This window comes from Notamacropus eugenii, chromosome 2, assembly GCF_028372415.1.
Source record: "Notamacropus eugenii isolate mMacEug1 chromosome 2, mMacEug1.pri_v2, whole genome shotgun sequence".
NCBI classification, from domain to species: domain Eukaryota; kingdom Metazoa; phylum Chordata; class Mammalia; order Diprotodontia; family Macropodidae; genus Notamacropus; species Notamacropus eugenii.
In genome coordinates this window covers 129610589-129624698 of record NC_092873.1, presented here as the reverse complement: position 1 = coordinate 129624698, position 14110 = coordinate 129610589, and the positions used below count along the sequence as shown (strand labels likewise).

The 14110-nt window shown below is 36.0% G+C and overlaps 1 protein-coding gene across 1 annotated transcript in view; it reads left to right on the top strand.

Annotated features, from left to right (window-relative positions):
• Nucleotides 1-14110, top strand: part of EYS (eyes shut homolog) — a 435270-nt gene that overhangs the window by 373129 nt on the left and 48031 nt on the right. The window contains exon 11 of the mRNA XM_072642558.1: nucleotides 7679-7851. Coding sequence (XP_072498659.1) covers nucleotides 7679-7851 — 173 coding nt within the window. The remainder of the gene's footprint in view (nucleotides 1-7678; nucleotides 7852-14110) is intronic.

Here is a 14110-nt window from a genome sequence, read left to right as displayed (position 1 = left end):
CTGACTCCCCACAGTCAACTGTTTGCAAATTATCCATGTCCTAAGTTTAAAACAACAATAATGTAGCACTTTAATTTATATAGTCCTTTAAGATTTGCAGAGCTCTTTTCATATATTATCTCATTTGACTAGACCCATTCTTGTTAAAGATAAATTGTGGAAGACTTTCTTTTCCTTTTCTTTTGAGTAGGGAGGACAAAGCCTGGGTCTCCCTATCTTGCCTAGACTAAGTACAGGGACTCCTCACAAGCCCAAATGTCTCACAGATCCACACAGACACTGTGATGTGTTCCATTTCCAACATGGGCCAGTTTTTCCCCTCTTTAGGCAGCCTGAGGAGCCTTCCTTTCCTAAGGTTCACTTAAGCCCTCCCTCACTCAAAACAAAGTCAAGTGCAAGTCATGTCATCATTTCTCTGATGGCATGATCTTCTTCAGCAACCAAGGACGAACACAACAACACTACTGCCAGATTTAGTGCGTACACCTAATCAGTTTTAGGCCTAGTTCAGCTCAGAATTGTAGAGATCCATAAGCCTCCGCCTCCCCAATGATTTACAGATATGTACTATCATGCCTGACCATAGAAAACTTTTCGAAGAGCCTTCCTCCTTAATCCTCTGAGCACAGAATTCCTTATACTGGGTCACTGCCCAGGATCTTATTCAGTCCCACATCCTGGGATGTGTCAAAACTTTTGGGTACAGGTCAAAAATAATGCATTCCATTCTAGCTGTGAAGAATGGTAAATGGAAGTTATCATTGCAAGATTCTTTAACATAGTTGTATACTGACTTAAACATAGTAAGTGTTTAATAACTGCTAAATGTTGCAAGATTTGTATGTTAATAATAGCAATATTCCATCAGGACTTATCAGATGAAAATAGGAGAGTTTCATTTTGGAATACCAACAAATTCAGTTCAGTTTCATTAAATGGGCATTTATTAAGAACATACTATTAGACTAGGCTCTGGGTATTCAAAGAAAAGAATTGTTCCTGCCCTCAAGGAACATCCATTCTACTTGCAGACAGAAAGGAGGGAAATAATATAGATTCTACACAGGTAAATAAAAAGCATTTTGGGTGGGAGAATAACAGCAACAAGTGAGTGAATTAAAGGTTACTAGAACGCAGTGATGGAAAAATGAATATTCTTTATTTTGACATCAGGATAATGTACAGAAAGTACAAGGCATTGTGTACATGGAAACTATTATTTATTTAATGAATGTTCATTGAGCACCTATACATGGGATCATAAATTTAGGTGGTCTATTTATTTATTCATTATCTTTGCTTATACCTTAAATGTCTTGTTCTTCACCAACCATTGCCCATAATTTTGTTCCTTCTAGATGATTTCCCTTACTACACTTACATCACTCCTGTTTTGCACTGACCATCACATACATAGTTTGAACTGTATCATTCTTAATTTGACTATTCACATACTTCTTGTGTAAGGGAAAAGAGATATGATTCCACACCCCCAAATGCAGCTAATATAATCACAGAATTACATTGCACAAAACAAGATGGTCTCTGCTCTCTGACATGTCTATGAGGTCACAGATCAAGAAGGGAACAGCTGACTGGCTAACCAAACAAGCTTCTAGGGGCTTGTAAATAGCTAGGGGAAGTCCAGCTGTAGAGGACTCCAAGTCTATGAGCTGAGGATTCCAGAAATGGAGCCAGGGTCTTGAGAAAGAATCCCCTTTGATCATGTCATTGAAGAAAACAGACGGGTTGTAGGCCATACATTCATCTGGGATCAAATTAACAGAAATATTAGGAGACAGTGCCTCTACCTGGAAAGCAGAGGACATTGAAGACAGACATAGATAATTACCCAAAGTTAGAGGTAATTTAAAGGAGTATGACTCCTTCCACTAGAAAAGAACACTGGCTATGAACTTAAGGACTTTCTGATCATAAAGCATAATTCCAAGTTACTTTTTACTAGTATGTATGTATCCTACACATGCTTTTCACCATCATTGTGCTTCAAGTTTTAACCTACTCTCTTCATGATACATTCATGGAAAAGAGCATCCCAGGTTTTATTTTGGGGAGGGGTGGTCATATTTTGCACCCATTATTCTTACTATACCAGCTTAGTAAATGCCTTTGCAAAAAAAAACTAATTAAATCTACTTACTGATTGTTCATAGGAAATACACTCACGTGGTTTGAGTTACACTACTAGAAATTTGGTCCCTCTGGGCTACCATGAGAATAATAGAAGTCAGTCACCCTCTCTGGACCCTTCCTCAGAGTTCTAATGCAAGTTGGAGGCCTAAGGGTCCCCTTCATTGGAGGGGTAAGGTAGAGGGTTGTATACATGTATGTTTGTTTAATCTACCACTTGCCCAACTACCTGACTGTGTTCTCTAATATAGAGCCAGAATGTTGGCAATTCCACATTTATTGGGGTGGCTGTGCACTCCAGGAAGAACAAGGAGGCATTCTAAGTGTTTTTCCTTGATGTTTGCTGCTCCACTCTAGTGATACCTTCATCTCCTCCTGACTGGAACCAGCTCTTCATCAACCAGTTCCTAGCCAGAGGCCAGTCTTAACACTGTAACCAGCAGGTTTCTTTGTAGAGCAAGACTGGCTAAAAACTGACTTTTCCCTACTCCACCTCTTGACAAAAAATAGTGGAGGAGCTGAATATTCCAGGACCACACCTCCTCCCACTAGGCAGCTCAGAGTGTGACTTTCACTTTGGTCCATACTTCTTTTGACTTTATGCACCCATGTTCAAAGTAAACTGATTTCACTTCAACAAACAGCTCTTGTACCTCTATTCTATGAACAAAATGGTCCTCCAGTCAATGTAGATTCTTCACTTTGTTATTTTATGATTTCTTAGAAAATAGACAAAAAATATATATGAAGTCATATCTCAAAAACCCCAAGTCAAGATAAAGTTGTGACTCTTCCTAACTGAAGTGCAAACCTCTTTCCTACTTAAATCCCGTAATTACCAGGCTAGTCACTGATAAACTCCCATTTGCATTCCCCAAAATGGGACTAAAATAAAGGCATGCAATGCAAAGCATTCATGATAGATGATTAATTTCATGTCATGCAAAATTAGGTTAATTACACAATGTTCAGTTTAATTTTATTGTTATTGTCATTCTTTCCATTTACAATGCTTTAGTCACTGTGTATCTTGTTTTGCTGATTCTGCTTGCATCACTCTGATTCAGTTCATGTGAGTCTTCCTATACTTCTGTCGTCCTGATAGTCATTTTTTTTTAAGAGTAATTGTCCATTAAATTCATGTGCCACAATTTGTTTAGCCCTTCCCGCCATTCATTAGACATCATTTCTAGGTCTTTAATACTACAATATTGGTACTAAAATATCTTGATAAAAAAATATTGATATGTGGGACCTTTCTATCTTTGATTTCCTTTGGGTATGTACCTAGCACTGGGATCTTTGGATCAGAGTACGTTCAGGTTATCAGATTTTTTACCATAATTCCACATTGCTTTCCACAGTTAAACCAATCCATAACTTCACCAACAGTTCATTGGTGTATCTATCTTTCCATAGGCTGTCCAATATTAACTGTTCCTATTGTATGTAAACCTTGCCAATTTTCAGGGTTATGATGTGGAATTTCAGTGTTGCCCAACATTCCTTTCTTAAAGTCTGTCTCCTTCTTTCCACACTCAACAACCTTCCCCCACCATCCCCATTCCCACTGATTTTTACCTTTCTCTGAGCTTCTGTAGCATTATCCCATTTTATTTAGCTTTCATGTGTATAAGATTTTACTTCCCATGTAGATTTCAGTCTAAATGATTTCTTTATTGCCTACAAACCTTTATGTTGGAATATATACATATAGGATTTACTTAGATACAGATTACAAACTCATCTATGCCTTTTCAACTTTTGCAATCCTTTTCCAAACTGTATCTGTAAATTCTCCATAAAAAATCTATCAAATTCATGGGAGAACTTCTGGTGTTGATTAATATTTATATAATCATGGATTCAGAGTTGAAAAGGACCTTACAAATGATCTATCCAATTCCCTAGATTTACAGATGAGGAAACTGAGGCTCAGAGAAGCTAACTGAACCACCTAAAATCACATGGATGAGGTGATAGTCAAGAATCAAATCTGTGTACTTTGATTCCCAAGATGTCTCTCTCCTTTCCCCTTCACTACACTGCAGTGATGAGTATAGCCTTGGTGTTTTCATCTGTTATTCTTTACTCTTGCAACTGATAATTGTACTTCCTTTTCTACTCATAAATACGCTGAATGATATAGTTTATATATTTTCATTGGTAATATGCTTTAAGTTGCTTATATCCACCACATCATCTCTCTTGATCTTTAGACCACCTACAATTTCAACCATGTCAATCTGTGATTGGCACCTCATAGATCCTCCATAAGGACTGGAAGTTGGGAGTTAAGAAGGGAGGGGGAGAGGAAAGGGCAAATAGGAAGGGGGAGAAGAACAGAAGGAAGGAAAGGATAACTAAGTGCCAAATAGTAAGCACTATACTAATCACCTTATATTATCTCATCTAATCCTTACAACAACCCAACACAACTACAGGAAGTAGTTGCTGATATGTCGATTTTATAGTTGGGAAAACTGAGGCAGGCAGGAGTAAAGTGACTTATGCAGAGTCGTACAGCTAGTGTCTGATGACAGGTTTGAATTCAGGCTTTGCTATCTCCAGGCCAAGTGCTTTATCCACAGCACCACCTAATAGCCTCAGATTTTCAGATAAGTAATATCAAAGAAACTACCTAAAGGTACAGAGAAAACAAATCAGTATTTTAAATAATACAGTGTTTCCCAAGTTTATCATTTATGCAGCAGACAATAAATTATGTTTATTTGAAAAATAGCTACTGGGTTACTAAACTGAGTTTGTAAAATGGAAAGTTGCTTTATCCATCTTAGCTAAACTACTAAACTAAGAGGTAAGGTAAAGGATAGAGTTCTGGGTTTAGATGTGGAAAGATCCAAGTGCAAATTCTTATGGACATTGTAGCAGCTGAATGATCCTGGACAAATAGTTTCATCTCTGTGTACATCTGGCAACTTCATAGGATTCATCAACTATGTCAAAGATGGATTGTAGTCTGCATTTTTGGTAGGAGATACTACTGGCAGTTGTTTAAGCTAAAGAAATCTCAGATCCTCTGAGTGTTAACACATTAAAAATAAGAAATGCTGTATCTGAGAGGGTAGCACCTTTCGCCTCATCCACATTATATGAATTGAGAAATCTTGCTATCCGGGACACATGCCATGGACTAAGCCAGGAGCTTCTTTCCTGGTCTTTGTGGTCTAGGCCTCCAGCTTGAGGAAAACGACAAAGAAAAACATTCGGTAGAATCTTACTTGCATTCTTTTTGCCTTGCTCATGTTAAGCAGCTAATGATACTGCATTTTGTTTTATTTTGAGGTTTTTTTTCTCAACCACAACAATGCTTCTAATGTTACCCATTCCTACCAAGTTTTCTACTAAATTATAGGATGTGAGTTGGAAGAGTCCTCAGACTCCAACATCCTCTCCCCAGTCAAGAATCCCTGTGACAATATCTCTGTGGTGGGAAAAGTACAGTTAGGCAGATTTTTTTTTTCCTTTTGATGTTGTTGTTAAATAATATGTTTTTAACATGTAGGATGTATTATATATTTTTAAAACTTTTTGATTATTTAATATTTTATTTTTCCCTAATTAAATGTAAAGACAATTTTAACATTCTTTTTTTTTAAAAAAACAAATTTCAAATTCTCTCCCTCTCTCTCCTCTCCCTTCAATGAGAAGGCAAGCAATTTGATATAGATTATATATATACATGCAGCCATGCAAAATATATTTCCATATTAGTCATGCTGTGAAAGAAAACACAGACAAAATAAAAAGAAAGGGGGAAAATGCATGCTTCAGTCTACATACAGCCTTCATCAGTTCTTTCTCTGGAAATGGATAGCATTTTTCATCATAAATGTTTCAGAACTGTCTTGGATCATTGTAATGCTTAGAATAGCTAAGCCATTCACAGTTAACCGTCATACAATATTGCTTTTACATACAATGTTCTCCTGCTTCTACTCATTTCACTTTGTATCATTTCATGTAAGTCTTTCCATGTTTTTCTGAGAGCACACTACTCATCATTTCTTACAGCACAACAATATTCCATCACAAGAATATACCACAATTTGTTTGGCCATTTTCCAATCAATGGGCATCCCCCTCAATTTCCAGTTCTTTACCACCACTAAAAGAGCTATTGTAAATATCTGTATACATATAGGTTCTTTTCCTTTTTGTTTTTCACCTCTTTGGGATACAGACCTAGTAGCAGTGTTGTTGGGTCAAAGGGTATGCATGGCTTTATAGCCCTTTGGGCAGAGTTCCAAATTGATTTACAAAATGATTGAATCAGTTCACAATTCCACCAATAATATCTCAATTTTCTCACCATTTGTCATTTTCCTTTTCTGTCATATTAATCAACCTGATAGATGCTGGGTGGTATCTCATAGCTATTTTAACTTATATTTCTCTAATCAATAGTGATTTAGAATATTTTTCATATGATTATAGATAGTTTTGATTACTTTATCTGAAAAGTACCTGTTCATACCCTTTGACCATTTATGAATTGGGGACTGACTTGCATTTTTATAAATTTAACAGAGTTCTTTATATAGTTGAGAAATAAGTCCTTCATCAGAGAAATTTGTGGTAAAAATTTTTCACAGTTATGATTACTAACTATTTCCCTCCATCCTAGTTTCCCTGTTGGTCCTACTCTCTCTCTCCTTTCACTCTGTCCATCCTCAAAAGTATTTTGCTTCTGACAACTAATCCTAACCTGCTCAACCTTGCAAGTTGTTTTGAGTTGGAAAATCGTTTTACCCCCTTCCTTTTGTGGGTTCTGCCACTCCAGAATTTGTTTTAAGAAGTTATTTTAAATTGTTTGGAGAGGAAGTTGAGAGCTCAGGCAAGCTCTGCCATTTTGACTCTGCCTCCCACTCATTCTAGCTAGTTTTTCCTCAAAAGGTGTTGAAACTGTCCTTACAATTTGATTGACTTAGGATTATGTAGTTTTCTGGTCACCTGGATTTAAAATAGTTAAGACTCCAGGGACTGTGGTACAATCAGAATTTTCAGACCATAAACTAACAGCATGAAAAAGACTGGGGAATTGGGCTCAACCTCATCCTGGATAAATCTCCCTTCTTTTACCTGAATCTCCTTCCCCTGTTATGATTAAATAAACTTCCTTTTCTTAACTGTTAGATAGTTTGAGGATCTTATTCCATTCCCGTTTTGAATCAAATCCACCAGGAGACCAGCCCAAGCCAGGCCTACTCTGTTACCACCCCAAAAGAGGTGGTCAAGCAGCATCTCCTTGAATACATGCAATGAAGGAGAAAAAAATTCATAGTACGACCCAAGTACAAGTCTTAAAACTTTGAGAGAACAGAGAGTATTTTCTTTTTGATTTTGGATCTCTAGTTCATACCACAATGACTGGCACAAGGTGAGTGTTTAACAAACACATGTTATTGATTGATTAATGGATGGATGGGTAAAATCCAAAAAGAGATTGTTCACTTCTATTTAAGTGCTCAGACTATACTATATTGTCTTCTTTTTCAACTTGTAGCTGTGACTGTCCCAAAGGATGGAAAGGAGCATTTTGCACAGAGACAGTTTCTGTCTGTGACCCTGAACATGATCCACCACAACAATGTAGGCAAGGAGCAACCTGTGTCCCACTGCCTGAAACATACACATGTCGCTGCCCTCTAGGAAGGACTGGAGTTCACTGTGAACAGGGTATGGTACAGGCTTCTTTCATTTTACTAACCACACATTTAACTTCCTTTTTAACTATTTCCTTTCTTTGAAAATTGAACTTTTGGCATTCTTTTGCTACTATGAAAGAACAAACCTTTGAATCAGGAAGACTTGAGATCTAGTGCTTTCTATAGCACGCTTAGCTATGTGACCCTGAATGAGTCAATTAACCTGTTAGTCCTACAAGCAACTCTCTAAGACAGTAAGTTACAAGCCAGTTGTTGATCTACGTTGGTGAAAAAAAGTTTTCACATTGAGAGTTCTTTATACTGGTAAAATCACAGGTGTAGACCTATACATACACAAAGGCACATTTCTATGTGTTTGTAGACTACCATGCCCTTAGTTTTCTACAGTCTATATGGAGCAACTATTCATTCTGAAAAAGATGGGAAAAGTACTTTTTGAAAACATGGAGAAAAATAGCTAAATCAACTGATCAAGGATGCCTCTTTTCACAGGACAGTTTGCTATCTGGAAATCATAGGGAAAAAATTTTGGTTTAATAGAAGCCATTAAAACATATATGTAAAAAAAACGATATTTACATTGGATCTGAATAGCTTGAAAAAGAAACTGTGGTTATAAAAATAAATAAGACATCTCGTAAAGGATGTAGAGGGATGCCTTATTTGCATGTGAACAATTTGGTTTAAAAGAGCACATCTGCCTGTTCATGGCCACATGGACTCTGCCAAGATTCAAGAGAAGTTGTTTTTTACTCTTAGGCTTGTGTTTGACCGTTCCAATTTTCCCTGCTCAGTTATCAAGTAGGCCCGTTCTCTCAATGTCAATAGTTTAGAATCAAAGAGTGTGAAAATTGGAGAAGACACTGGAAATAACCTAGTCCAAATTCCTCCAATAATAGATGAATAAAATGAGGCCCTGAAAGATTAAAGTGGCAATTCCAAGGCTTATACAGCTAACCAGTGACAAAAACAGCACTAAAACCTAGGTCTCCAGATTTCCAGTCAAATACTCTGTCCTTTGCATCATATTGTTGACTAGAGACAGAAAAGGTAAACGGCTACCTAGAGCATAATTCAAGCATTTTATTAATATTATTTTCATAAATGCACAGTTTTAATACCAAGAAACATATAAGGGCATTTTCATTGCCAAAGACACGCTAACTAAATGTAGTGAAAGGTCCATTGGATTGAAGTGAAAGGAAATGAGTTCAAATCCAAGCTCTGTTTTCTCCTACCAAATGTGTTGTCTAAAGCAAATTATTTTCATTTTCTGGGCCTGTTTTCTGTAATGAGGGGGTTAGACTAAATGATATCTAGTCCCTTCTAGTTGTAATTTCTATGACAGTATAAGCTTCTGGCTCATAGTAAAAGCTTAATAAATGTTTTTTTGTTGTTGTTGTTTTTTATCTGTCTTTCTAAGTCTCATGTATTAAAGTGAAAACCTCAACATTTTAGGTGGCCAGTCTTCTGACTTTGCTTTGGACTGACTCCTGGCTCTGCTGTTTATTGTCTAAAAGTTTGCATAGCTTGCCTTTTTGTTATTTTTTTAAGTTGTTTTCATGAATTGCACACTGCAATCTGCATGTCATCTCTGATTTGAGGATGCAGAAGAAAATCACCATTATTTATTTTCTTCAACCAGTGGTAGTCACACTGACTGGTTACTGAACCTCAAGACTGGGTCACTGAGAAGAATATATTAAGCAATGGGAAAACCACTGAAGATCTTTTAAAAACCAGCACAGTGTCCTGGAGGCTTTGAGTACTAGTAGCAGTAAGTAGTGAACAGTTTTCTAGAATGTTGGAAGTGACACCCTTAGGCTAATTAGTCATCTAACAAGGTTTTGGTTCATAGAAATTCATCCAGGAGTAATCAGTATGCCTGATTAAAGAAGGATCCTTATTGCTGGCACATAGTGTTTACGGATCATGTTTGTTTACTGGTCTATTGCTGCCACCCCCAGAAAGCTTTTCTTGATATTTAAGAGTTAGACAGACAGAGTTCTGGGCCTAGAATTATGAAGATCTGAGTTCAAACCCTGCCTCAGACATATACTATCTGCATGGGCCTTGTTTGCCTCAATTTCCTCATCTATAAAACAGGTATAATACAAGCACCTATTTTCCCATGTTTTTGTGAGGTTTTAATGAGATGCTATTGTAAAGTGCTTAGCACAGTGTCTGGCACATGGTAAGCACTATATAATGTTAACTGTTATCATTATTAATTATTCATTCACTTTCAACTTGAAGCCTCTTTGATCTTCCTAAAGAGGTCCATATTAAAGAGTAAATGCAATTTGATGGAAAGGGAAGACAATTACTTCATCAAGTAATTTTCTCTTTTTAAATTTTTTAATTTTTTTTATTGTGAATTTACTCAGTACCTACAAACATTTCAAGATAAAAAGTAAAGCAAAGGAATTGTTTTAGAAACTGAACTTATATAGCTTGTTTTTAAATATGTACATAAACACATAAAAACAAAATCACTGTGTCCTTTTCTGTACTTGTTTTCCTTTTGTGCCTTCCTAAAATGTTTTTTCCCCTCATATATTACTACTCACTAACCCAGAAAACCAAAGAGAATTCCTCCACCTCCAACCATGTAATGAATATATATGGTCAATAAAAACAAATTAACACATTGGCCATGTCTGAGAACTGTCAACCTTTCAAAGACTTTGTTCTAAGAGACAAACAAAATAGGTTGTGTGACCACGTTTTAATTTCTCTCAAGCTGGCAACATGCATTGCATGAGAGTTACAGTCCATAACTGGCTCAATTTGAGAGTTGGGGTGTCCAGCTTACATACCTGTACAACACCTCCTGACAGAGGAAACACCTCTTCTATCAGATCACTCCCCCCAACCAATCTCAATATCAGTAATGTACTTGTGAAGAACTTTAGAGAAAGGGGGCTGGGGGAGAGTTAGAACTCTGAGTCTCCAAGATACTGATTCTAAGAAAAATCATTTTTCACATTCTCCCATATGATTCTAGTGAGAGGTGTAGCCTTCTCAATGAATCACTAACTGATATGGTCCACACTTCATCTAGGTTTTGGGGACTCATGATGGGTAACAGTATGGGAGGAGAGAGGAAGAGAAAAAAAATTGGCACATTAAAAAAATCAAGGGGACAGTTGTCTTTTGAGTAAGAAAAGGGTAAACAGTGAATAAAATTGTCCATTTAAGACTAAAAAGTCTCATACAGCTGTCTGGTATTCAGGACATCATCTGATAAAGTTTTCTGGTCTGAGGGTAGTTTAAACAGTCTCCAACAGACTGTCTTCTTTAAGACTCATTGTAGAGATCCTCTTTCTGTTAAAATCTCCTACAAAATTGATCTTAACATAACTTTAAACTACTTTGCCAATAACCAGATCAAATAATGAAAGCTAACTCAACCCTTATGTCTCTAATATTATAAAATCAAATTTGGAGCTTTGACCAACTGTCATGTTTAAGAAACTCAAACAGAAAAATTAAAACCCTTTTTTTTTTTATTCTTCACTTTTATACTTGGCATTATTCATTCCCCCATCAGGAGCATGAGATTTCACTAAAGAATTAATAACGGAAAAGTTGCCAGATTAACTACCATTGTAAGGTTCAGTAATGGTATACATAAATACATTGAGTAATGAACTTTAAAGCAGTTATTTATAATAAAATATTTCCAACTTCCAGCCATGTTCAATAAATAACCACTAATTAAAGTGGATGTTTCTTTTACAGCATTTACAAGATCAACCACCAGCCATTCTTCTTTTAAAATTAACTAATTGTACTGAATAACAGAATCATATCCTGTTTTCACAAGACTTTGACCTAATTATCCTCATATCATTATGAGGAATTAAAGGACCCTAACTTATAAAGTAATATATACCAGTAACAGATGTCAAGGCTAAATACTTAGTTGTTGGGGCTAAAATTACAGGCCAAATAGCTCAATCTTATACTTGCATCTTACTATAGTAACCACAGATGTTCCAGTATCAATCTATTATTTAATAGATTTAATATTGTGTTTACAAAACTTTTTGATTACAGAAAATTGCTGTAAAAGAGTGGGGAAATTGCTATAGTAGGGAAACAAGTTTCTCTAACTTTGTGTCAATTCCAGGCAGAAGTTATGTAGATGGCCAATTACATTGAACCAGGCTTAAAATCTGCCAGGTGTCATAGTGGGGAAATTGAGTCAGGAGAATCCTACCTCAGCCCATGCAGAATAGCTGTTCTCCCAATTGTTCCCATGAGAACACCTTCTGCAGTTCATAGACCCCACAGGGTTGCTGATATCATGGCTCAATAATATTCCTTAATCATCGTACCTGGAGTCAGACTCAGAATAACAATCCGTCAACAGTCCCATAAGGTCTTAAATAGCAAGTTCCAATAATTAGAATTTCAGGTATGTGAATATCATTACAGAAAAATGTTACTGCTCTCAGAATCCCTTAAACAATAGGAACATCTTTAAAGTGAGTCTTAAGTAGTTTGATTACACATTCCTACACATGTACTAGTTCCTGATTAAATAACAAACATAAGTAAAATCTAATTTCCCATTAAGATAACACAAGATTGTTCATAAGTTAGTACAGTAATAGATTTGCCTCTCTGCTCGTTTATTTACCCTTCTCTAACCATACACAATCTGAAAGAATGAGATACTTCAGGAATCGAATCTTATACATATGATAAGTTCAAACACTAATTTTAACTCTTGCTAGACCATGGAATGAATTCAGATCTAAACAACAAGATCTTTCCCACTTACAGCTCATTACAGTAATTTAGATGCTTTCATATTAATCACTACCCTTAGATCTCTGATGCTGTTTCCATTGAGCTGCTGGCTGTTTCTCCATAAGCACCCATTTACTTAGTAAGAATTCTACAACACAAAACTCTAGCACAGAGTTAGTAAGAATTACAAAGGAGATTTTATAAGGTTTTTTCTTTGCATAATTACCAAGTTTCCTTTCACAAAAATACTTTTGTAAATACTTGATTTAAACAAGAACTTCAAAGAGCTTAGTTAAAATTTAATTTTCATAATAGCCAAACAATTTTAGCTGAAACTTCCCTTTTGAATATAGACAAAACTCAGAAGTTTATGATTTCTTAAATTACAGTACTTCAGAATATTATAACACATGGTCCAACAGAATGATGAACAGCTTCCTAACCCATTCACTTTTTTCTCTGACAGTACAATTTTTAATCTATTAACATGTAGATTGTAAGAGTGATTGCTTTACTAACATAGGTGATGCAATTGTTTGCCAAATTGCACAATATAAGAAAATTTAGTAATATAACAATATCATAAACAATTATCATGTATTTAAAACTTGAAATAAAACCACTCAATTACCAATGATCTTAATTTAGTTGGATATGTTTCCAAATTGTCACCAAGAAAATCATTCGTTTCATCACCAGTGGCATACTGATCACAGCTAAAAACTCATGTAAAGTTACCAAGTATGAAACATTCAATATTTAATTAAAACACTTAATATTCAGGTAGCATTTGTCCTATGCCAATCATGTGATCCTTACAACATCCCTGGGAAGTGGATTCCATTATTATCCCCTTACAGAACAGTAAACTGAGACAAATAGAATAAATTTCTTAATGTCAGATAACAATATCTTTTCCCTGCTAGGTTATCTGGGTTGAAATCCTAACACTCTGAGTTGTACTGTTGCTTTTAGCCCAGGCAAAAAGAGACCTAAGGAATTTGATTTAATGCTGGCAGGATGTTGCTAGTTTCCCCAGGCAGAAAACTCCAGAACTTCCAGAGTTAATAATTAATTGAACAGTACAAGGAAACATTTTAAGATTTTATATGATAATCTCAAATCACAATAACCAACATCTTTACCAAAGCCAATATTTATGTAATGTTAGATTTAATAAGACCTTCCTACAGATTTATCCTGAAAGGCAAGTGGACATAATTCCTTCTAATCCTCTATAACTTTATCTATTGGTTTTCAAATCAAGCTATAAAATTTTCATTTTCAATCTTTCTAAAACTTAAAACAAAATCAAACCTCACACCCTCTCCATGTGCTTAAACCATCTGAAGCTAGCACAAGGACACCCAGAACAACTATCCAAAGGTGGAGGGGGAGGGGGTTTAGAGCACAAGGGCTTGCTGCTACCCACCCCCATCAATCTTTCAAACTCATTACTCAGACTACCTCCTCTTTCCTTTACCATATCCCATACTGTACATACAATT